General features: G+C 48.0%; 1 protein-coding gene across 1 annotated transcript in view; it reads left to right on the top strand.

Moving 5' to 3' along the window:
* Positions 1-22065, top strand: part of B4GALT1 (beta-1,4-galactosyltransferase 1) — a 58391-nt gene extending 36326 nt beyond the window's left edge. Inside the window, exons 3-6 of the mRNA XM_003911605.5 lie at positions 11217-11404; positions 16562-16684; positions 18810-18914; positions 19114-22065. Coding sequence (XP_003911654.2) covers positions 11217-11404; positions 16562-16684; positions 18810-18914; positions 19114-19246 — 549 coding nt within the window. The 3' untranslated portion in view covers positions 19247-22065. The remainder of the gene's footprint in view (positions 1-11216; positions 11405-16561; positions 16685-18809; positions 18915-19113) is intronic.
* The last annotated feature ends 306 nt before the right edge of the window (positions 22066-22371 follow it).

The raw sequence follows: 22371 nt of genomic DNA, 5'->3' as shown, positions 1-22371 counted from the left end.
ATATTCTAGAAGAAGAAAGGGATTTTGTAGCACCTGGTTTTGACCTTTCTGCCCTGTTTGTTGAGCAAATAAACCTTATGGGCTGTTAGCCCTCTTTATAGCCTCTCAGCTTCTCCCTGGCCCAGACACCCTGCTGTCATTTTGACTCTTCATTCACACACACACACACACACACACACACATACACATGCACACACACTCACACACACACCATTTAAGATTAGACAGAAAGAATGCTCAAAATAGCAGTGGCTTCTAAGACATTTAGTACAGGGGTTCCCAAGCAGGCTTTTCAGTATCGAATTTCTTTCTGCCCATTGAAATGCTACACAACCTTCCGCTTATAGCAGGTCACAAGGGTTTCATTCTACTTGAAGTAGGGGCCATGTCCCATTTCCACTTCCTTAGCTTCCCATTCAGTCTCTTCTAGGATTTGCTCAGACCCCTGAGGCCAGACAATGTAGAAACTTCTGCTCCATGTCACAGGTGAGAAAACAGTCTCAGAGAGGGACAGGCTCTGAAAGTCTCATAGACAACATCAGGGCTGCGGCTCAAACCCCAGCATCTGATTCCAGGTTTAGTGCCTTCTCAGGGCGTCAGTGATGCTCCTCATGGCCAGGGTGCCCTCAGTGTTGCTCACAGTCCAGTATCCAGGTCCAAGAGTGTGTTGTGTGCTCAGACTGCCTGGGTTCAGTCCTGGCACTGCCATTTTCCAGTCAGTGACCTCAGGCAGGCTACTTAAGCTCTGCAGGCCTCAGTTTCCTCCTTGGTGGGGAGGGCTGTGAGGCATTCTTCTCATGGTAAACCTTCAGTAAATACCAGCCGTTACTGGGAGGGTCCACTCCTGCCTCTGCACTCTCCATTCGTCCTGCCTGTTTCCTCTGCCTGCTTCTGTGGTGGTGAATTCTTCATGACTCCCACCACCTCCTGCTGCACCCCCACTCAGGGCCGGCATCAGGACCCTTCCTTCTATTGGTTTGGACTCCTTGGAGTCAGAGGATAACGGATAGTGGAACGAGCCAGGTGGCAGAATCTCAGAGGACTCAGAGGCCATCCTGGGCCTGTAGGCCTCTTCAGAGTGGGGCCACTTATCAAGCTCCACACACAGGCATGAACTTTCACAAGTTGTTATGACTCATACTCTGTCTATAGTAAGCTGTTAACCCCTCCCATTTGGCTTATGCCTCTGTAATTACCGTAATAACTTATATCTCAAAATAAGGATATTGAAGGAATGAGTGGAGAGAGGCTTTCCTGGTTGAGATAGAGAAGAACAAGAGTTTCTCTTTGTCCTCAAGGCCTCTCCTCCCATCCCTGACCTTAGCTCACCAGCATGGGAAAATACTATTTGGCTCCTTGTACTCTGAGATGTGGATGTCAAGATACAGCATTCCAACTTCAACGGCAGCGAGAAAAGGAGGAGGAGAAGATACCATAGCAAACAGGGATGTATGCTGCATTTCCTAATACTCGAACCCGGAAATGAGACTGTAAAGCCACTCAAGGTGAAGGGAGGGCAGTTCGCCACCTGGCAGCACTAGCCCTAAATTACGGAATGCAGGATGTTTGTGGGTTGCCCATCATAAAAATTACAAAATGAGTAAGGAATGCAGGCACAGCTGGCCAGGTGTGTTTGTCACAACCATGGCAGCCCTTTGCCCCACAGCCAGTACACGGAACTGGTCTCTCCAATTCTGATTGCATATCTTCTGGCACCTCTGTTCTTCTTCAGCTGCCCAGGATTTTTCTAGTTCTGACCATGTTACTTACTCTATTAAACCTGTTAGCATTTCATGACTGCGCACAGGCAAGGGTCTAAATGGTTGGAAGGCCCAAGCTTAGCCTCTGAGACCCCGACCTACCTCCAGCCACTTCCTCCTCCTCTCCACTTCACTGGACTCCCCCTCTCCACCCAGATACCTCTCTTCTCCCCTCCTTGTGCCTTTGCTTATGCTGTCCCTTCTGTTCCTGGTGTGTCTCTGGCCATCTTTTAAGCTTCCCTCCCCAACCTCATTAGCTCTGTGGAGTCCCTGGAATAGAGCTGACTTCTCCCTCCCTGCTGCTCCCAGGCTGCTCAGAACTTTCTGGAAATGGATGATTATCTGAGTTCCAGCCTCAACCCAGCCCCCAGACTCCCAGTCCCTCATGTCTGCCTCCCTTCCTTCTCCCTGACCACACAGCTGGTGCATAGTCAGTACAGATGTAGTCAGTGAGTGGAGCATGGGGCTTTTTCCTGGGATTCCTGCTTCTTTGTTTATACCTAGTCTCAGGAGCCCTACTCCTGGTCTTCTGCCTAGATCTGTGCCTCTTGGAAGTGAAGCCTCCGTTCCCAGGTCATCACCCTTGGGAATTTGCAGGGCCCCTCCCTTAAACTTCTCCCCCGAAGCTTCCGGCTCAATGCTGACCAGAGCACAGGCTGCCTGTGACAGTCCTTGGGGTGACCTCCCTTATCAGGAAAAATGCAGAAAACCTATTAATACCTTAGCCTTGTGATTGTTAATGGTCACAAAACTCCTTTAGGGTCTTTGGACTCAGCACCTTTAGGGTCTCACTTTGAATTTTAACACACACACCTGCCCCCCGCCCCAGTGAGGCAAATGGTCTTCTGGTTGTGCCTGCGGAGGGAAGGCTCCAAAGGTGATGGCTGGGAAGCAGAGCCGGAGCCTGCCTGAAAGGCTGTGGAGAAATGGAGTGGGGGCTCAGCCAGCTGCCCGGAGGACTCTGTCTGGCTTTGAAGTTTTCTCCTGTTTCCTTTTCTTCTATGCACTGTTTTAGGATGATGGGGTGATAGTTCCAGGCTGGTTGAGGATGAATTTGGAGATAGTCCTTTGTACCCTCAGTGAGTAAGAGCATCTGTCACCCTACCTCAGCAGTTGTCTCTGTCACTGGTCCGAGCAGCTGATTCCTATACAAGGTCAAGATCAACTGGGGAGAAGCAGACCCCTGGGTCTGTCCCATTAGTGAGGACAGCTGCCTGGGCTTATGGCCCCATTGGTTTGGTTTCTATCTTGATCATCTCTACCATCCCCCCATCCCTGCCTTCCATTTTCTACCTGAGCTGTCAGTGCGCAGATTGATGTGTGTGGGAACAGGGCTCGGGAGGAGTGGGGTAGAGTTGGTCCTGTCCTGCAGCCTCCCCTTCCTTCTGGCACTTGGACCCTTTGGAGCCTGCTGGGGGTGGGGAGTGGGAGTGGGAGTGGGAAGGCCAGGGAGTGTCTCTGCGCCATCACTGTTTGAGTGTTGTCCCTTTGCTATGTGCCCCACCTAGGATGTGTGTCTCTCTGTTCTCCTGGGGACTCGATTTGCTGGTGAATTGCTTCCATGGATGTTGTTCTGGGAAACGCCATTTTTTCTGCTCACCCATGACTCTGTGACAAGGAGTGACAGCTTATTAGGAATTTGCTTTTGCATTGGAACACTGGTCATCAGAATGGGCCCCTTTTCCTTTGCAGCTTTGACGTTTGCTTCTCTTTTCCTCACCTCTCTCCCTTGCATCCACCCTTTTCTCTTTTTCTTCTTTTTTGTTTTCCTTCTAGCAGGGGCCTTTTGCCTTTACTTGTTAATCCTGTTTGTAAAAAAACAAGTGGAAGGAGGAGTTCCTCTCTGATCTGCTTCTTATTCTCCACCTACCTTCTCTTCCATACTCTCCGCCTCCTAGAGAGAGAGAGAGAGAGAGAGAGGAATGCTGACCTAACTACCGCTGCCACTGCTGCTGCCACCACCGCTGCCACCACCAGTCCCTGGTAATGTTCACATGTCCTCAAATCAACCCAGAGCCAGGGCCCTACTGGTCAGGGGGAGGCTATGTAAATAATCCCATGAGTGTGTCATCCTCAGGCCCTGGGGTCTCCTAGGCAAGACCAGGGCCTCTGTAGGCTCTCTTGGAAATGCCGAGGTTACTGGAAGCCAGCCTGTCGTACAGGGTCTGAGAGTTTAACTTCTTTTAAATTAAACTACAGTTGAGCTCATGCTGTGTGTGTATAAACTTTTGTATCCTGCTTTTTCCTTAAATTTTTTATCATCAGCATCTTCCCATGTTATTTCATAGTCTTCATCATCATCACTTTCCATACCTTCATAGTAGTTGATCATAGAATTCCATCATAATTAACTTGTCTTTTCTCTTAGAAGTCCTTTAGATAATGTCCAATTTTCCATGAGCGTAAATAATACCATAATGAACATCTTGGAGTCTGAAGTTTGTTCTGTGTTGGTTTGTTCCACATTTAGGATCTTTTTCCCAGGCTAGATTTTCAGATGTGGGATTATGGGTTCAGATATGGTTTACACATTTTTATAGTTTTAATACAGATGGCCAAATTGCTTTCTGAAAGAGAAGCTTTTCTTAAGTATTTTTCTTCAACTTGTATCTTAAACATTCTGAACGTGCTTAGCACCACTGTCCTGATGTATCTGCGGAAAGCCATGTCTCCAGTTTTTAGTGTATCAGGCCCTTGGGAGAGGCAGGCATCCTGTGCTGGCTCCTTGGAGCTTGGTGTAAAACTGTCTCCTCTGGCTGGGCACGGTGACTCACACCTGTAGTCCCAGTACTTTGGGAGGCCAAGGTGGGTGGATCACAAGATCAGGAGATCAAGACCATCCTGGCTAACATGGTGAAACCCTGTCTCTACTAAAAATACAAAAAAATTAGTCGAACATGGTGGTGGGTGCTTGAAAATCCCAGCTCCTCGCGAGGCTGAGGCAGGAGAATGGTGTGAACCCGGGAGGCGGAGCTTGCAGTGAGCCGAGATCACGCCACTGCGCTGCAGCCTGGGTGACAGGGCGAGACTCCATTTAAAAAAAGAAAGTCTCCTCTGTGCTCACTTCACCCAGAATCCCTGTTGGGCTCTTCCAGGAGCTCAGTTCTCTCTGAAAGCAACTTTATAGCTCAGTCCAGTCTGTGTTCCTGTGTGGCAGGGGCCAAGGGTATGCTCACTCTTGAGAGTGGTAACTTTGGTTGACTGAGAACCACTCCCATAGCCTGGTCCCTAACCCTCGAAGGCCCATTTCTCTCACTCACTGGGGTGAAGAGTTTAAATCTCAGATCCAAGTTTTGTTGAGAACTCTGAGCTACCATATTGTTATGGTTAACAACTAGAGCCCAGCCGGGCATGGTGGCATGTGCTGACAGTCTCAGCTTCTCAAGAGGCTGAGGTGAGAAGATTGCTGGAGCCCAGGAGCTCAAGGCCAGCCTGGGCAACATAGCGAGATCCTGTATCCCCTGCAAAAAACCAACAACAACAAAAGCAAAACTAGAGCCCAACTGCTGTGAACTCATGGGTGAGTAGATATTATTAGCCCTCCACAAACTCAGCATTTGTATAATCCCAGGCTCTTTCCAGTAATTCTCTGGGGATCACCTCCCAGGCTGTCCACTGTTCCAGGATCCACACTTAGGCCTGTAGGAATGCCCAGTCAGAGCTTCTGCTGCCGCTAATCTGTTACTGTTTCATGCAACCCACTCGGCCTAGTTCCTTCCTCTTACTGTCTCAGTGGGCACAGAAAAGCGTACAGAGGGTGTTTCAGCAAACATTGCCACTGGTTGCAGACCTGCCCCCGGATCTGTCGGATCTGTCGTGTTGAGAGCTTAGTGCTATATTCTTGCGTGGCGGGGAGGGGTGTGTCTCTGTGAAGAGCCAGGGCACGTGTATGGGAGCAACAGTGTCTCTCTTATCATGTAGAAATTCTGACTCATTCTGAGTCTTGGCTTTGGGTTGATGGTTCCAACCACATTGCTGCTGTGTCTTTTGGTGCAGGAGAGGCTGGGTGCAGTTGGTCCCTCAGCTGTTATGGACAAGGGATGTGTCTGCTGATGTACACACATGGACCTGACATCCAAGGAAGGCAGGGAGATTGGACAGAACAGTTCTTCCAGAAACTGTTGGGACTTGGACAAGAGGGGCCTGTGACTTTCTGTAGTTGGTCATCTGTCCCCTGTTGCAATCAGGGAAAGGCCACACTTGCCTTCCTTAACCACAGTTAGGATTTTCTTGGGGATTAGACCAGATTCTAGCACCTGTCCTGAACCTCACCCGGCCCAACAAAGGCTGCTTGCAAGTGTAGTGTACATACACAGGGAGCAGGTGAGGCGTGGAAGGGGAAGTGGAAGTGGAGCCCCTGCCTTTAGCCCTTGTGGGAGGCACTATCTACTTACCCACGGTTGTTGCCTCACAGGAATCATACAACAGCTTTGTAACTGGTCTCCTCGCCTTCAGTTGGATTGGGGCACAGATCCCTCCTTGACATACAAACCATGGTTTAAGGCTCCCTGTGACCTAAGTAAAGATAAAGCTTAAGTATCTTAACAAGCACCTAACCCTCCTCCCCGGCCTCTGTGATTTGGCTCATGTCTGCCTTCGTGTCTCATTCTGGCTTCACTTATTCGGAATTTCTTCTAGTTCCTTGACTGTTCTCTGTTCCTTAACAGCCTTTACAAATGCTCTCACCATGCATGCTTTTCTCTACTCCTACAGTTGCCTTCTCTCCCACCACCGCCTCCAGAGTCTATGTCTCTGGAGTGTCTTCTGTCTGCTGTCTCCAGTCCCTGTCCTGTATCAGTCTCTGCTCAATCATTTGGAGATTTTATATGTTTTCTGGCCTTTCTTTAGGGGGCCTGTCTTCTCCCTCTAAAAGCAGCCAGTTGACCTAGAAGGAAGGGATAACTGTAACTCTTGTCTACCAACATAAGATTAGGCCCGCCCTTTAAAAGCTGGGTCTTTCAAAGGGACACCTGCACCCAGCATGCTGGCTCCTCTTCACCAAGTGTGACTTCCTACGCATTTCACAGGCCTCCAGAGGTCCCCCTGACTCTCTTCTGCTGTGAGAAACTCTAATCATATAAGCCACAGGCTAATTCCTTTGAACCTTAAATGTTTTTAGTAATTTCCCCTTCATCAGAGAAGCAGGATTTGGGAGGAATTTTGAAGCAAACACTACAGAAGGCAGAGTTGCCAGGTAGGATAGCTAAGAGACATTTGGAGTGGTCTGACTGTTCAAGACGGATGGGAAAGCCTCTTCCTGTAATAATGATAGTAGCCGACATTTGTTGCCAGGCAATGAGGCAGCCACAGGCCCCATTTTTGAGATGGGGTCTCACTCTATCACCCACGATGGAGTGCGGTGGTGCTGTCATGGCTCACTGCAACCTCAGCCTCCTCGGGCTGGGTCTTCTTAATTCTGAAAAACCCAGCTTTTAAAGGGTGGACCTAATCTTATGTTGGTAGACAACATTGTCTACCCCATGACACAAAAGAGGAAACTGAGGCCTGGAGGTGTGATATGTCCCAAGTCACATAGCTAATAAGTAAAGAAGCCAGCATTCCCGGGATTAAAACTGCATGTGTCTGTCACCGTGGTGTATTTGGTGCTTGATCGATGTTTACTTGAGCAAATGGAGCGGCAGATGCACCAGACGAGTGTGCTCAGTGAGGCGGGCAGGAGTGAGTCTGGGCATCTTCCCACCTCCTGCGAGTGGTGGGGCTTGGTGAGCTTGCCAGGGCCTGTCTTTCTTATCAAAGAAGGTGTGTGCCCCAGTGTTACAGCATTTCACCGAAACAAGCCTAGAAAATGCTTGACTTTTCTGTCATTCCTGGGGAGGACACTTTCCTCCTCCACCGTTCTGCTGGCTTGGTATTCCCACAGCCCCCGATAGGTGAGAGCACCTGCTAAAGTGCACCAGGCCCTTCTGTCTTGCTGCATCCCACAGATGAGGCCAAGCTGGGAGGAGGGAGAAAGGGAGGGATATGTAGTTCAGATTACTCTGGAAAACTGTCTGGGCCGGACACTGGGGCATCTCACCGTGTTGAAAGGGCCGAGGCACTCCCCATGGTAAAAGGGGCTGGAACCAGGTCTGCTTCTTGGGCTTCTCCTCCAGGGTGCCATTGCTCATGGGCCTTGGCTCTAGAGGTGCTCATTCATGGTTCCAAAATTCCAGTTCCTGGGAGAGGAAAAACGCTTAGTTCAGTCTCAGGCCTCTGCTTAGATCAAACAGCCAAGGCAGTAGGCCCAGTCCTATGGTAGAGACCTGGCCTCAAAGAGCCCTCTGCCCCAGTTATTGGGGAGTGTACCAAGATAAGGGAGCCTTATCCTGAGCTGGGCAGCCAGCCCTGGGGGTCTAGTGCACAGATGTAGAAAGGCTCTATTGGTATACCTCCCTTTGCTTGTTGGAAAGTGCTCAATGGGGCTGAATTGTGTTGGACAGTGTAAGTCTGGGTTGGGGTTAGGGTTGTTATAAGATTGTCAAGATGATTAAATGAAATGCCATTTGAAACACTTATCCGTGCCTTGTGTACGGTATCCCCACCAGTGAATATTCATACTCTATTATAATAATTCCAACAACTTCATAATTTTCATATGCAATTTCTAAACTTTGAACTTTTTTTTTTTTTTTTTGAGACAGTGTCTCACTCTGTTGCCCAGGCTGGAGTGCAATGGTGCAATCTCGGCTCACTGCAACCTCCGCCTCCCAGGTTCAAGTGATTCTCCTGCCTCAGCCTCCCAAGTAGCTGGGATTAGAGGTGCCCACCACCACGCCCAGCTAATTTTTGTATTTTTAGTAGAAATGGGGTTTTGCCATGTTGGCCAGGCTGGTCTCAAACTCCTGACCTGAGGTGATCCACTGCCTTGGTCTCCCAAAGTGCTGGGATTACAGACGTGAGCCACTGTGCCCAGCAATTTTTTGTATTTTTAGTAGAGATGGGGTTTCACCATGTTGGCCAGACTGGTCTTGAACTCCTGACCTCAAGTGATCCGCCCGCCTCAGCCTCCCCAAGTGCTGGAGTTACAGGCGTGAGCCACCATGCCCAGCCTAAACTTTGAATTTCTTTGAACCCATGACTTACACAGAATTAGCTGAACGCAGAATTCCAAATCAACTCAGCCTGTGGGACAGCCAAAGAACACAGTGTGCCTTTGGGCTCCTTTTTCACTCACCATGCGGGGCTAGAAAACTTTGTCAGGGGCTTTTAAAAAGGAGCTCTTGTGTGTGAAATGTTTCCTTAATCCTCTTCCTGGTGCCTCTCTTCCTCTAAGTAGTTTGCTTCCCTGAGTTCCCCACCTGAGGCTGGGTGGCTGTGGCACATCTGTGCATTCTGTACGCACACAGGCAGCCTTGTGGAGTGCCAGTTTCCAAGTCTTGGGTTTTTTTTGTTTTGTGTATGTGTGTGTGAGATGGGGGTCTCACTCTGCCGCCCAAGCTGGAGTGCAGTGGTGCTGTCATGGCTCACTGCAATCTCAACTTCCCCGGGATCAGGTGAGCCTCCTACCTCAGCCTCCAGAGTACTAGGGACTACAGGTGTGCACCACCATGCCTGGCTAATTTTTGTAATTTTTTGTAGAGACAGAGTCTCACCATGTTGCTCAGGCTGATCTCGAACTCCTGGACTCAAGTGATCTGCCCACTTTGGCCTCTCAAGTGTTAGGATTACAGGTGTGAGCCACCACACCCAGCCCAGGTCATCTTTTGAGGGCGTGGAGAGAAGACTTTGAGCATCCCACTTTTGAGATTGTGTACCAGTCAGAAGCCCCTATGACACACTTTTTCCCCAAAGTAGAGGGCTCTGATTGTGTTGATCCCAAGAGAGATGGGAAAGAGCATTGAATGATTCCAAAGTATCGGGCCTTGGTTCGTTTCCTCATGTTGGTGTTGTGAGGATTCCCTTAGGATGACAGCGTGTGTGCAGGAGGCTTTGTGAATTGCTGAGAGTGAGGGGTGGCAATGTCAGTGCTGGGTCTGTCCTTACTAACCTGGGGCCATGGGAGTTGATAAGACCAGAATCCCAACTTTTTTTTTTTTTTTTTTTTTTTGAGACGGAGTCTCGCGCTGTGTCACCCAGGCTGGAGTGCAGTGGCGCGATCTCGGCTCACTGCAAGCTCCGCCTCCCAGGTTCAGGCCATTCTCCTGCCTCAGCCTCCGAGTAGCTGGGACTACAGGCGCCCGCCACCACAATGTGATCCCTGTGGTGACCCCTCACAGGGCTCTTTGGTTGAGCTTCCCAGATGGGATTACCATCTGCCATTGTATGTTGAACCCCATTCATTCATTCATTCATTCAGCCAACCAGCAACTATTTACTGAGCTCTTATTGTATGAGAAGCAGTATTCAAGGAACTGGGAGAATAAAAAACCAAAACATCTCAGCCTTCATTGAGCTTACATTCTTACTGAAAGAAGACAAATAAAACATACAGTGTAATCCCAGCACTTTGGGAGGCCGAGGTGGGCGGATCACTTGAGGTCAGGAGTTTGAAACCAGCCTGGCCAACTTGATACCCCATCTGTACTGAAAATTAAAAAAAAAAATTAGCTGGGCATGGTGGCACTTGCCTGTAATCCTAGCTGCTCGGGAGGCTAAGGCAGGAGAATTGCTTGAATCCTGGAGGCAGAGGTTGCAGTGACCCAAGATCATATCACTATACTCCAACCTCAGCAACAAAGCAAGACTCCGTCTCAAAAATAAAAAATAAAAATATGCAATCCCTTTGCACCAGCACACTTGGTGCCTGGGGACCTCGTGGTTGGCACCCTGAAGCAGGTGTCCCTCTTCTGTCTTGTGCACCTTGCTTCTATCCTGGTGTGTATGGGATGGCCTCCTACACTTCATGGTGAGCACTGTGAGGACAGAGGTTGAGTTGGGTTTGCTGTATTTCTCAGGTGCCTAGGTTTGTGCTTGACAGGTAGATGGAAGGCACACAATGTGGTCATCAAACCTCAGTCAACCATATAAGGAAGGTAGAATTGAAAAGTCCCATGGGTACCCAACTAATGTCACCAGTTTCCTGGATACCTGTCCTGGAGTTTATTTGTAGTGTATATAAATAAATGATGTATGTGTTTAAATACCTTTTTCACCTTTCTTTTAGAGCTGCCTCTTTTTAACAGTTCCATTCCATTGTGTGGATGTACTATGACTTATTGAACCAGTTCCCTACTAATTCTGTTTTTTGCAGTCTTTTGTTGTGAGGAACATTCCACAGTGACAATGTTGTTCATAGTCATTCACACACATGCAAGTCCTTCTGCAGGATAGATTCCTAGAGGGGAATTGCTGACTCAGAGGTTTTGGTACTCTGTGTTGATTGTAAAGTGAGGGCAGAAAAGTGAGGCTCAAGGGTTTACTAGTGACCATGTATAGTGGATAAGTCACCAGTCCCTGTGAGTGTTTGGCCCAAAGGCTTTAAGGCATTTGATAACACTATTTTTGTTTCTGCACCAGGCCGGAGACACTATGTTCAATCGTGCTAAGCTCCTCAATGTTGGCTTTCGAGAAGCCTTGAAGGACTATGACTACACCTGCTTTGTGTTTAGTGATGTGGACCTCATTCCAATGAATGACCGTAATGCCTACAGGTGTTTTTCACAGCCACGGCACATTTCTGTTGCAATGGATAAGTTTGGATTCAGGTAAGAAATACTGAGTCGGAGTCCATGGTAACCATGTTTCTCTGTCATATGTTGACTAGGAAATGCAGTCCTGGCAGCCTAGGAGTGGCCTTTTTAAGCTCTGGAGCAGAATGCCTCCTCTGAGAAATGGGTGTTTTGTATTAGTTGAGATGGAAAGAGGAGACCAGAAATGCCTGTAGTCTCTGCATATCCAGACAAGAACAAGTTTTCTCTTTTTTTTTTTTTTTTGAGACAGGATCTGGCTCTGTCACCCAGGCTGGAGTGCAGTGGCGTGATCTTGGCTCACTGCAACCTCTGCCTCCAGGGTTCAAGCCATCCTCTCACCTCAGCCTCCCGAGTAGCTGGGACTATAGACATGTGCCACCATGCCCAGCTAATTTTTGTATATTTTATAGAGACAGGGTTTTGCTATATTGCCCAGTCTGGTCTCAAACTCCTGAGCTCAAGCAAACCATCTGCCTCGGCCTCTCGAAGTGCTGGATTACAGGCATGTGGCACCATGCCTGGCCTAAGAACAGTTTTTAGCATCTGGGAGGGTCTCTCATCTTTAGGCTCCAAACAGATTTTGTATTTTCTTGCTTTTTTCTTTCTGTTGCCCCACAAGTTTTGGAAAGCAAATTGGAATAGTTTTTCCCCACTGAATTATTTAGCTTGTATACCTCAGCAGATGTTCCTCGGCCTGTTTTGTTTTCGAGACAGGGTCTTGCTCTGTCACCCAGGCTGAAGTGCAGTGACACAATCATGGCAGCCTCAGCCCCCTGAGTTGCTGGGACTACAGGCATGAGCCAGCATATCCAGCTAATTTTTTATTTTTAGTAGAGATGAAGTCTGGCTATGTTGACCAGGCTGGGCTCAAGTGATCCTCCCACCTCAGTCTCCCAAAGCACTGGGATTACAGGTGTGACTGCTCCTGCCCTTGGCCCTTTAAGAAGGAACGTGATTCTGTTTTCCAGCAGGGCACAAACTTCTGCTTAAATACAAAGCCCAAATTTTTCCACCAAAATGCCGTTAGTGAAGAGGCCAGCCCAGATGCCCAAGTAGGGTATTATCCAAAACATATTGTCATTGGTGGAAAATGGCTTTATAGTCCATTGTTTCGTCTTAAAAATAAATATATAAATAAACTTGCATATTGTTTCCTAATTCCATGTTTATATTAACATAAAAGTGTTATAAATTACCTGTTAGTGCTGGGCGCGGTGGCTCACGCCTGTAATCCCAGCACTTTGGGAGACCGAGGCGGGCAGATCACGAAGTCAGGAGATCGAGACCATCCTGGCTAACATGGTGAAACCCCATCTCTACTAAAAATACAAAAAATTAGCCAGGCGTGGTTGCAGGTGCCTGTAGTCCCAGCTACTCGGGAGGCTGAGGCCGGAGAATGGCCTGAACCCGGAAGGCGGAGCTTGCAGTGAGCCGAAATCGCGCCACTGCACTCCAGTCTGGGTGACAGAGTGAGACTCCATCTCAAAAAAAAAAAAAATTGCCTGTCAGTGGCTGGGCGCAGTGGCTCACACCTGTAATCCCAGCACTTTGGGAGGCCGAGGCAGGCAGATCACCTGAGGTTGGGAGTTCGAGACCAGCATGGCCAGCATGGTGAAATCCTGTCTCTACTAAAAATACAAAAATTAGCCGGGTGTGATGGCAGGTGCCTGTAATCCCAACTACTTGGGAAGCTGAGGCAGGAGAGTTGCTTGAACCCGGGAGGCGGAGGTTGCAGTGAGCCGAGATCACGCCATTGCACTCCAACCTGGGCAACAGAACGAGACTCCATCTCGGGAAAAGCAAACAAACAAACAAACAAAACCTAATCAGTTGAATAACATAACCCTTGCCTTCCTTGCTTTAAGTGAATTTGAAGATCCAGGAGCTGTGCTGCAGGTACCCTCTATGTTGGGTACCCCTGGTTTAGACCGACTAGTACAGTGTGGTTGGCCCATGTAGACAGCAGACCCTTTATTTAGATACAACTTTTTTTCTTTTTCTTTTATTTTTTTGAGACAGAGTCTTGCTTGTCACCCAGGCTGGAGTGCAGTGGCATGATCATGGCTCACTATAGCCATAAACTCCCTGGCTCAAGTGATCCTCTCACTCTAAAAAAAAAAATTTTTTTTTTTTTTTTCAAGAGATGTCTCACTGTTACCCAGGCTGGTCTTGAACTCCTGGGGGCTCAAGCAGTCCTCCTGCCTTGACCTCCCAAAGTGCTGAGATGACAGGCATGAACTACTGCACCTACTGAGATGCAACAGCTTTCTGTCAGACTCATTTTATTCTCATCATTTCTTCCTGTCCTCCCTTGCTGGGAGCGTGAGAGCTGTGATGGGAATATAGGAATGTATGAAATCCTTCTCCCAGATCAAAGTTCCTAACTTGTTGTCTTATTCTTAAAGGGAGGAAAATTTGAATGTAACCTTACTTTTAGGCTCTTCAGAAGTCCTTCTATACCCTTCCATCCCTGCTTCTACCCTTCCTCCCTCTCTGTGTGTGTATCTTCTTCTCTTGTAACACACAGATATATACCCTGACCCCTCTTGATTCCTCCCTTGAAGCATGGTGGTGAACCATGAAGGGGCCGTGATGCCCTAATTCTTTGCCACAGCACCATGTTTGTTTCACAAGGAGCCTGGCAGGTTTGAGCCTGGGGCAGATAGGGAAGAGAAAGCAGCAGAGACAGCAAAACCAAATCATGTCAGCTTGGCATGTACTTCCCCTTGAAATAGCTAAGAAGCCATTTCTGTAAAAGCACTGATTATCAAAAAACCTTACTGGCCTGGCCACCTCTGGTTCAAACCCTCACATTAATAATGTGGACAGTAGTACGAGGTGTGCCAAAGGTGGATGACTCGGCACCTAAGTGATGACACCTAATTATGAATAGGTTCATTAAAGCAGACCCCCTAGGGACCTTTGCTTGAGGATCCTTGCAGTCAGAATTCCTGAATATATTTGAAAATAATAATTGCATCTTTATTTTCATATGTTCTATATGGTTTGGCTGACATCCCCCTCAAAGTCTGAGTTAGAGTTTTCCTTAATTTATGTGATGGGTTTGGTCTTTTTGGATTCCAGAAAGAGCTGGGTGTGGTTTGGAGCTACACTCAGAGTCACATAAAACCACAGCCTTTAGAGAACCCACAGGAAGACTTTGGGGCACGTCCTGATTCTTGACATTTCTCATCAGTGCTGACTTTGTATCCCTTAGGAGTTCACAATTATTAAAATACAAAAAGTTTTGGAAGGATGAGAGCCCAGATGCTCTACTACTTGAAAATATGTTAAAACGTACGTTCATCATTATACATTTTGCCAAATCAGGATAAAGTCCGAAGTTTCAAAGAATTTTTATTTTAGCAAATTTCCAGAAACGCTGCCTCAACTGTTAGGGTTGGTGTTCTAGTCAGTATGCCTTCGCAAGCATGAAAGCTAGATTGGTCGATAGGATGGGTGTGGAAGGGGGGCCGTGACTGGGTGGGTACAGGGAGGCTCTAAAACAATCTCAGATTCCAGGAGCTCCCGGAGAAGGACTTCATGTGCAGGAACAGAGCCCAGGGGAAGCAGATGCCTGAGCCACTCAGGAAGAACTGGGCTTAGGCCCGCCCTTGTCACTGACTGACTTTCTACATAACCACGGAAACAGCGCTGTGTTGTGGAAAGAGGAAGATCATACTTTTTGATATCTGTGTCTAATATAAGGTCATCTGAGCCCTGATACAAAAGCAAAACAGAGGCCGGGCGCGGTGGCTCAAGCCTGTAATCCCAGCACTTTGGGAGGCCGAGGCGGGTGGATCACGAGGTCAGGAGATCGAGACCATCCTGGCTAACATGGTGAAACCCTGTCTCTACTAAAAATACAAAAAACTAGCCGGGCGAGGTGGCGGGCGCCTGTAGTCCCAGCTACTCGGAGGCTGAGGCGGGAGAATGGCGTGAACCCCGGAGGCGGAGCTTGCAGTGAGCCGAGATCGCGCCACCGCACTCCAGCCTGGGCGACACAGCAAGACTCCGTCTCAAAAAAAAAAAAAAAAAAAAAAAAAAAGCAAAACAGACAAAACCCTCATAACTGCTCCCTCCCACCCTACCCACCATCAAAAAACTCTAGAGAGGCTGGGCGTGGTGACTCCTGCCTGTGATCCCAGCGCTTTGGGAGGCTAAGGTGGGTGGATCACCTGAGGTCAGGAGTTTGAGACCTGCCTGACTAATATGGTGAAACCCCGTCTCTACTAAAAATACAAAAATTAGCCAGGCGTGGTGGCACATGCCTGTAGTCCCAGCTACTTGGGAGGCTGAGACAGGAGAATCGCTTGAAAACCTGGGAGGTTGGCCGGGCGCGGTGGCTCAAGCCTGTAATCCCAGCACTTTGGGAGGCCGAGACGGGCGGATCACGAGGTCAGGAGATCGAGACCATCCTGGCTAACACGGTGAAACCCCGTCTCTACTAAAAAATAAAAAAAAATTAGCCGGGCGAGGTGGCGGGCGCCTGTAGTCCCAGCTACTCGGGAGGCTGAGGCAGGAGAATGGCGGGAACCCGGGAGGCGGAGCTTGCAGTGAGCTGAGATCCGGCCACTGCACTCCAGCCCGGGCGACAGAGCGAGACTCCGTCTCAAAAAAAAAAAAAAAAAAGAAAACCTGGGAGGTGGAGGTTGCAGTGAGTGGAGATCAAGCCATTGAACTCCAGCCTGGGCTACAGAGCAAGACTCTCTCTCAAAAAAAAAAAAAAAAGACCCTGCTTGGTGTCTCACAACCGTAATCCCAGCACTTGGGAGGCCAAGGCAGGCGGATCATGAGTTTAAGAGATCAAGACCGTCCTGGCCAACATGGTGAAACCCCGTCTCTACTAAAAATACAAAAATTAGCTGGGCGTAGTGGTGGGCACCTGTAGTCCCAGCTCCTCGGGAGGCTGAGGCAGGAGAATTACTTGATGAACCCGGGAGGTGGAAGTTGCAGTGAGCCTAGATCGCGTCCCTGCACTCCAGTCTGGCGACAGAGCAAGACCGTCTCAAAAAAATAAATAAATAAATAAATAAAAAATAAAAACACAAAAAACTCTACAGAAGCAAAAAGAATAACTTTAAAAGTGTTTATGTTCTTAGCAAGCTTCATTTTGGGGATGTCAGAACTTAACTAACCACTGCTTCTTCTGTGTGTATGTTTTTCCTCCAGCCTACCTTATGTTCAGTATTTTGGAGGTGTCTCTGCTCTAAGTAAACAACAGTTTCTCACCATCAATGGATTTCCTAATAATTATTGGGGCTGGGGAGGAGAAGATGATGACATTTTTAACAGGTAATGGTCATAACTTAGATATCTTTCTCCTCTGTCAACCTTCACTTCCAGTTTTTGAATCAATGCTTGGTTGTTCCTCAAGGACTGACCCTCAGATGGGATGCACCCCCACTCAGCCCAGATTCTTAGGTGTGGCTTCCTACAGGTCCTGTAGGTGCTGAACGGGATCTGTAGGAAAATGAGTTTCTGAGATTTTTGTATCAGCCTGGAAAAATGTCAAATGGGAACCAAGTGACGGGGCAAGTTTACTTTGACTTGCCACATGCCGTTTTATACTCAAGGAGTAAACAAATGTCCTTTGTAAAAATCCCTTATCTCATTGTGGTCCCCTTTCACTGTGAAACAAGTTTCCTTGAGCAGAATCCTAACTGTCTTCACAGAAGCTTTGTGTTATATTTTTATTTTGGAGTATTTTTCACATATACAAAAGCGATACTGTAGTATAATAAACCTTTGAGGACCCATCCAGCCCAGCAGCCATTATGTCCTGGTCAGTTCTGTCCCATCCACATCCTGGGACAGAATTTTAAGCTGGTAAATCTTTATGATGTGGGTTGTCATTTACAGTGTTAAAAAACATCTATCAGTAGCATTTGAAAGAACATTCTGCTCAGTCCTCTGGCCGTAGAGGCTTCAACCCCACCAGCCACCGATGAGCACCTTCTCCCTCCAGGAGCCAGTCTGAACTCATTACTGAGTTTAATATCAGAATACACCTTGGTGCAGCCTTTCTGAATTGGAGTACCAGTTAACAGAAGGTGTCTGTCAGAGCAACACCCAAGTCATTCAAGTTATCATTGTGTGCAAACTTAACAGAGACCCACATCTTCAATATAAACCTTGAAGAAAACTCCAGTTTTAGAGTATGTAGATGGGGTATCAAGTGTGTGCATATTGAATCTCTGCTTCATACAGAGCACTGTGCCAGGCAGGCCTAGGACACTGAAAACCTGGACATAGGGTCCAGACAGAAGCAAACCTGCTTCCACAGAGGCACTCCTGGGCAGACGGTCTGGACCGATATGACAGTGTGCAGGGCTGACAGGATACCACAGGGCTGAATAGTCAGAACAGCTGGGGGAGGGAGGGAGTGTCCACAGGCATCTAGTCCCATGCTAAGGCGGTGGCACTAGAAGGATGGGTGGTGTGTGGAGCAACTTTCTTGAAAGATAAAGGACCTAACACTTACTATGCACCTACTTACTGTGTGCCAGGCAAGGCCAGGAATGTTTAAGTGGTCTGGAATCAACCAGTTCTGCCCCTTAACTAACTTTGCTGTTCCTGCTCTCCAGGCTTTCATTTTGGTCCTCATTCCTTTTCCTTGGACCAACACAGAATCCTCCACCCTGTTCCGGCTGCCTCTAGTCTTGTTCTCAGCCCTCCATTTGTTTTTTTCTGCCTTTTCCCACATGTTCTGAAGCCCTCCATTCTTATACTACTTTTAGGGAGACTTCCCCATGACTAAAAACATTTTGGAAATATTGTATATTAGGCCCCTTTCAGATACTGGCAACCGTTTGTGGGATGCTCTGAGAAGGCCTCTGTGATTTAGCCTTGCCTTTTTCAGCCCATGACCTGCCACATCCTACCCCAGACCCTTGTCACCTAGGAGCTTATATTGCTCCTTATATTGCTCCCTGAGGGCACTAGGCTTGCTCTCACTTCCATGCCTTTGCCTGTGTCATCCTGGCTGCCCAAAATGCTCTGGCAGATACCTGTTCATCCTCAACTGGACTCTGCCTAGGCTTGCTCCGGCAGAGTTTACAAACTCTGTGCTTCTTCCCCTGTGTCTCCAACCTCATCTTCCTCCTCTCACCTCCATCCTGGTCCTGAAGGCCCTATGTTTGAGGCATTCACCCTGTACGTTCTGTGGGGTAGACGCCCCCAGCATCTGGCACATGATAGTCAACACCACAAACTGCAGAACCAGTTGTAAAAGGACATGGAGTAGGAATGTGAGTTTTAACCAGGGTCATGCTGGGCTGGGTTCTGGCATGATGCTGGGTTGTGGGCTGAGTGAGAACAGCAAGGATGATGGTGGATGGAGCAACAGTCTTGCAGCCAGGGCTATCAGGCCAAGTGTATGACAGCTCTGTGATAATGACTTTCCCCTTACTCTTTGCAGATTAGTTTTTAGAGGCATGTCTATATCTCGCCCAAATGCTGTGGTCGGGAGGTGTCGCATGATCCGCCACTCAAGAGACAAGAAAAATGAACCCAATCCTCAGAGGTGCGTTCTGTGTTTATTCATACTCCTTCCCCCTTTAGGATGAGGTAGGCTGCAGGTCTGAGGCTCTGCAGAGGGCTCTGGGCCTAGAGGGAAATTGAGGTGGTCAGGTTACAGTGGAGAGGGAGGAGGAAGTACGTGTAATGGTTTCTTCTTAAGATTTTTGTTTTAAGACAATCTCCTTGTGCTCTTTTCCTTGTAGGTTTGACCGAATTGCACACACAAAGGAGACAATGCTCTCTGATGGTTTGAACTCACTCACCTACCAGGTGCTGGACGTACAGAGATACCCATTGTATACCCAAATCACAGTGGACATCGGGACACCGAGCTAGCGTTTCAGTACACGGATAAGAGACCTGAAATTAGCCAGGGACCTCTGCTGTGTGTCTCTGCCAATCTGCTGGGCTGGTCCCTCTCATTTTTACCAGTCTGAGTGACAGGTCCCCTTCGCTCATCATTCAGATGGCTTTCCAGATGACCAGGACGAGTGGGACATTTTGCCCCCAACTTGGCTCGGCTTGTGACTTCTTAGCTCTGCAAGATGTTTGTGCCTTTGGGGGTTTCTTGGTGTGTTCGCAGTGTCACCCCAGAGTCAGAACTGTACACATCCCAAAATTTGGTGGCCGTGGAATACATTCCCGGTGATAGAACTGCTAAATTGTTGTGAAATAGGTTAGAATTTTTCTTTAAATTATGGTTCTTATTACTTCGTGAAAATTTGGAGAGTGCTGCTAAAATTGGATTGGTGTGATATTTTTGGTAGTTGTAATTTAACAGAAAAACACAAAATTTCAACCATTCTTAATGTTACGTCCTCCCCTCACCCACTTCTTTCAGTGGTATGCAACTATTACAATCACTGTGCATATGTCTTTTCTTAGCAAAAGGATTTTAAAACTTGAGCCTTGGACCTTTTGTCCTACTAATGTGTGGATTCCAAGGCAACTCTAGCATCAGAGCAAAAGCCTTGGGTGTTCTCACATTTAGTGACCGATCTCCAGATTGTCTGATTTCTGAATGTAAAGTTTTTTTGTTCTTTTTTTTTTTTAATAGCAGTTTGTAGTATTTTAAAGAAAGAACAGATCGAGTTCTAATTATGATCTAGCTTGATTTTGTGTTGATCCAAATTTGCATAGCTGTTTAATGTTAAGTCATGACATTTATTTTTCTTGGCATGCTATGTAAACTTGAATTTCCTATGTATTTTTATTGTAGTGTTTTAAATATGGGGAGGGGATTGAGCATTTTTTAGGGAAAAATAAATAAATATATGCTGTAGTGGCCACAAATAGGCCTATGATTTAGCTGGCAGGCCAGGTCTTCTCAAGAGCAAAATCACCCTCTGGCCCCTTGGCAGGCAAGGCCTCCCGGTCAGCATTATCCCGCCAGAGCTCGGGGCGGATACCTGGGAGACAGGAGCCTCTGCCCCTACTGTGCAGCTCCCCACTTCCCCAACCCTCCCCAGGTGGGCAGGGCAGAGGGAGCCTCAGCCTCCTTAGACTGACCCCTCAGGCCCCTAGGCTGGGGGGTTGTAAATAACAGCAGTCAGGTTGTTTACCAGCCCTTTGTACTCCCCAGGCAGAGGGAGCCTCTGTTCTGGTGGGGGCCACCTCCCTCAGAGGCTCTGCTAGCCACACTCTCTGGCCCACCCTATGTTACCAGTTCTCCTTCCTCCTTCCTCTTTTCCCCTGCCTTTCTCATTCCTTCCTTCCTCTCCCTTTTTTGTTCCTTTGCCTCTTGCCTGTCCCCTAAAACTTGACTGTGGCACTCAGGGTCAAACAGACTATCCATTCCCCAGCATGAATGTGCCTTTTAATTAGTGATCTAGAAAGAAGTTCAGCCGAACCCACACCCTGATGCCCTCCCAAGAACTTCGGTGCCTAAAGCCTCCTGTTCCACCTCAGGTTTTCAGCAGGTGCTCCCACCCCAGTTGAGGCTCCCACCCACAGGGCTGTCTGTCACAAACCCACCTCTGCTGGGAGCTATTGAGCCACCTGGGATGAGATGGCGCAAGGCACTTCCTACCACTGAGTGCCTTTGCCAGGTCCAGCCTGGGCTCAGTTCCCAAGATTCAGCTGCCTAATCCCAGGGTTGAGCCTTGTGCTCGTGGCAGACCCCAAACCACTGCCCTCCTGGGTACCAGCCCTCAGTGTGGAGGCTGTGCTGGTGCCTGGCCCCAGTCTTATCTGTGCCTTTACTGCTTTGAGCATCTCAGATGCTAACTTGGTTCTTTTTCCAGAAGCCTTTGTATCGGTTAAAAATTATTTTCCATTGCAGAAGCAGTTGGACTATGCAAAAAGTGTTTCTCTGTCAGTTCCCCACTCTATACCAAGGATGTTATTAAAACTAGAAATGACCGCACTGAGAGGGAGTTTTGGGAAATACAAAGAATGAAGGCCTCTCTTTCTGCCCACAGATCCTGACTTTTCCAAAGTGCCTTAAAAGAAAACAAACAAATGCCCTGAGTGGTAACTTCTGTGTTACTTTACTCTTAAAACCAAATCTACCTTTTCTTCTTCTTTTTTTTTTTGTTACCTTCTCATTTATGTCAAGTAGTCAAGTATGTGGTTCGTTCTCAGAACCAAGGGAAATACTGCTCCCCCCATTTGCTGACGTAGTGCTCTCATGGGCCCACATGGGCCCAAGGCACAGCCAGGGCCCAGTGAGGCCTAGACGTTTGCCTGGTCTGTGAGATGCTGCGGGTCCTGTTTCCTTACTGGGGATTCCAGGGCTGGGGGTTCAGGGAGCATTTCCTTCTCCTGGGAGTTATGATCATGAAGTTGTCGTGTACTGCGCCCTTCTCTGTTTCTGTGCATGCTATTGCTGGTGACCCTGTGTGAACTGGCCTTTGGGAAAGATCAGAGAGGGCAGAGGTGGCACAGGAGGGTAAAGGAGATGCTGTGCTGGCCCTCAGCCCGGACAGGGTCTCTGCTGACTGCCAGGCTGGGGGCAGGGGCTCCGCATAGCCAGGATGGTGGCTTTCATGTCCCAGAAACCTGTTGTGCTGTGTATTTTGATTTCCTGTGTATGCAAATGTGTGTATTTACCATTGTGAAGGGGGCTGTGTCTGACCTTGGTGTTCAAAACAGAACTGTATTTTTGCCTTTAAAATTCAATAATATAACGTGAATAAATGACCCTATCTTTGTAACTGCAGGTGGTTTCTCTTTGCCAGGTGTAAGGGGTGTCATGGCTGTGGGATGGGGTGGGGTCAGGGTCTTTCCCCGGCCTGTGACCCACACAAATACACATGCCTCCCTGGAATCAGACATTTCCCCATCTGAACTTCATTCTCTGATCTGTAAAATGGGAATAATAACACATAGGAACTTTTTTGAGGCTTAAAAGTGACGATATTTCTAAAACAATGACTGATGCCTCACAAGTACTCACTACATGTAGCTAGTGCCATTTCAAAGTAGAATTTTTTCCCCCTAGCAGTTCTCAGGCCACATTC

The sequence above is a fragment of the Papio anubis genome, chromosome 13, assembly GCF_008728515.1.
Source record: "Papio anubis isolate 15944 chromosome 13, Panubis1.0, whole genome shotgun sequence".
In the NCBI taxonomy this organism is placed as follows: Eukaryota; Metazoa; Chordata; class Mammalia; order Primates; family Cercopithecidae; genus Papio; species Papio anubis.
Note: the sequence above shows the minus strand (reverse complement) of the source record. Positions and strands in the feature narration are given on the sequence as shown.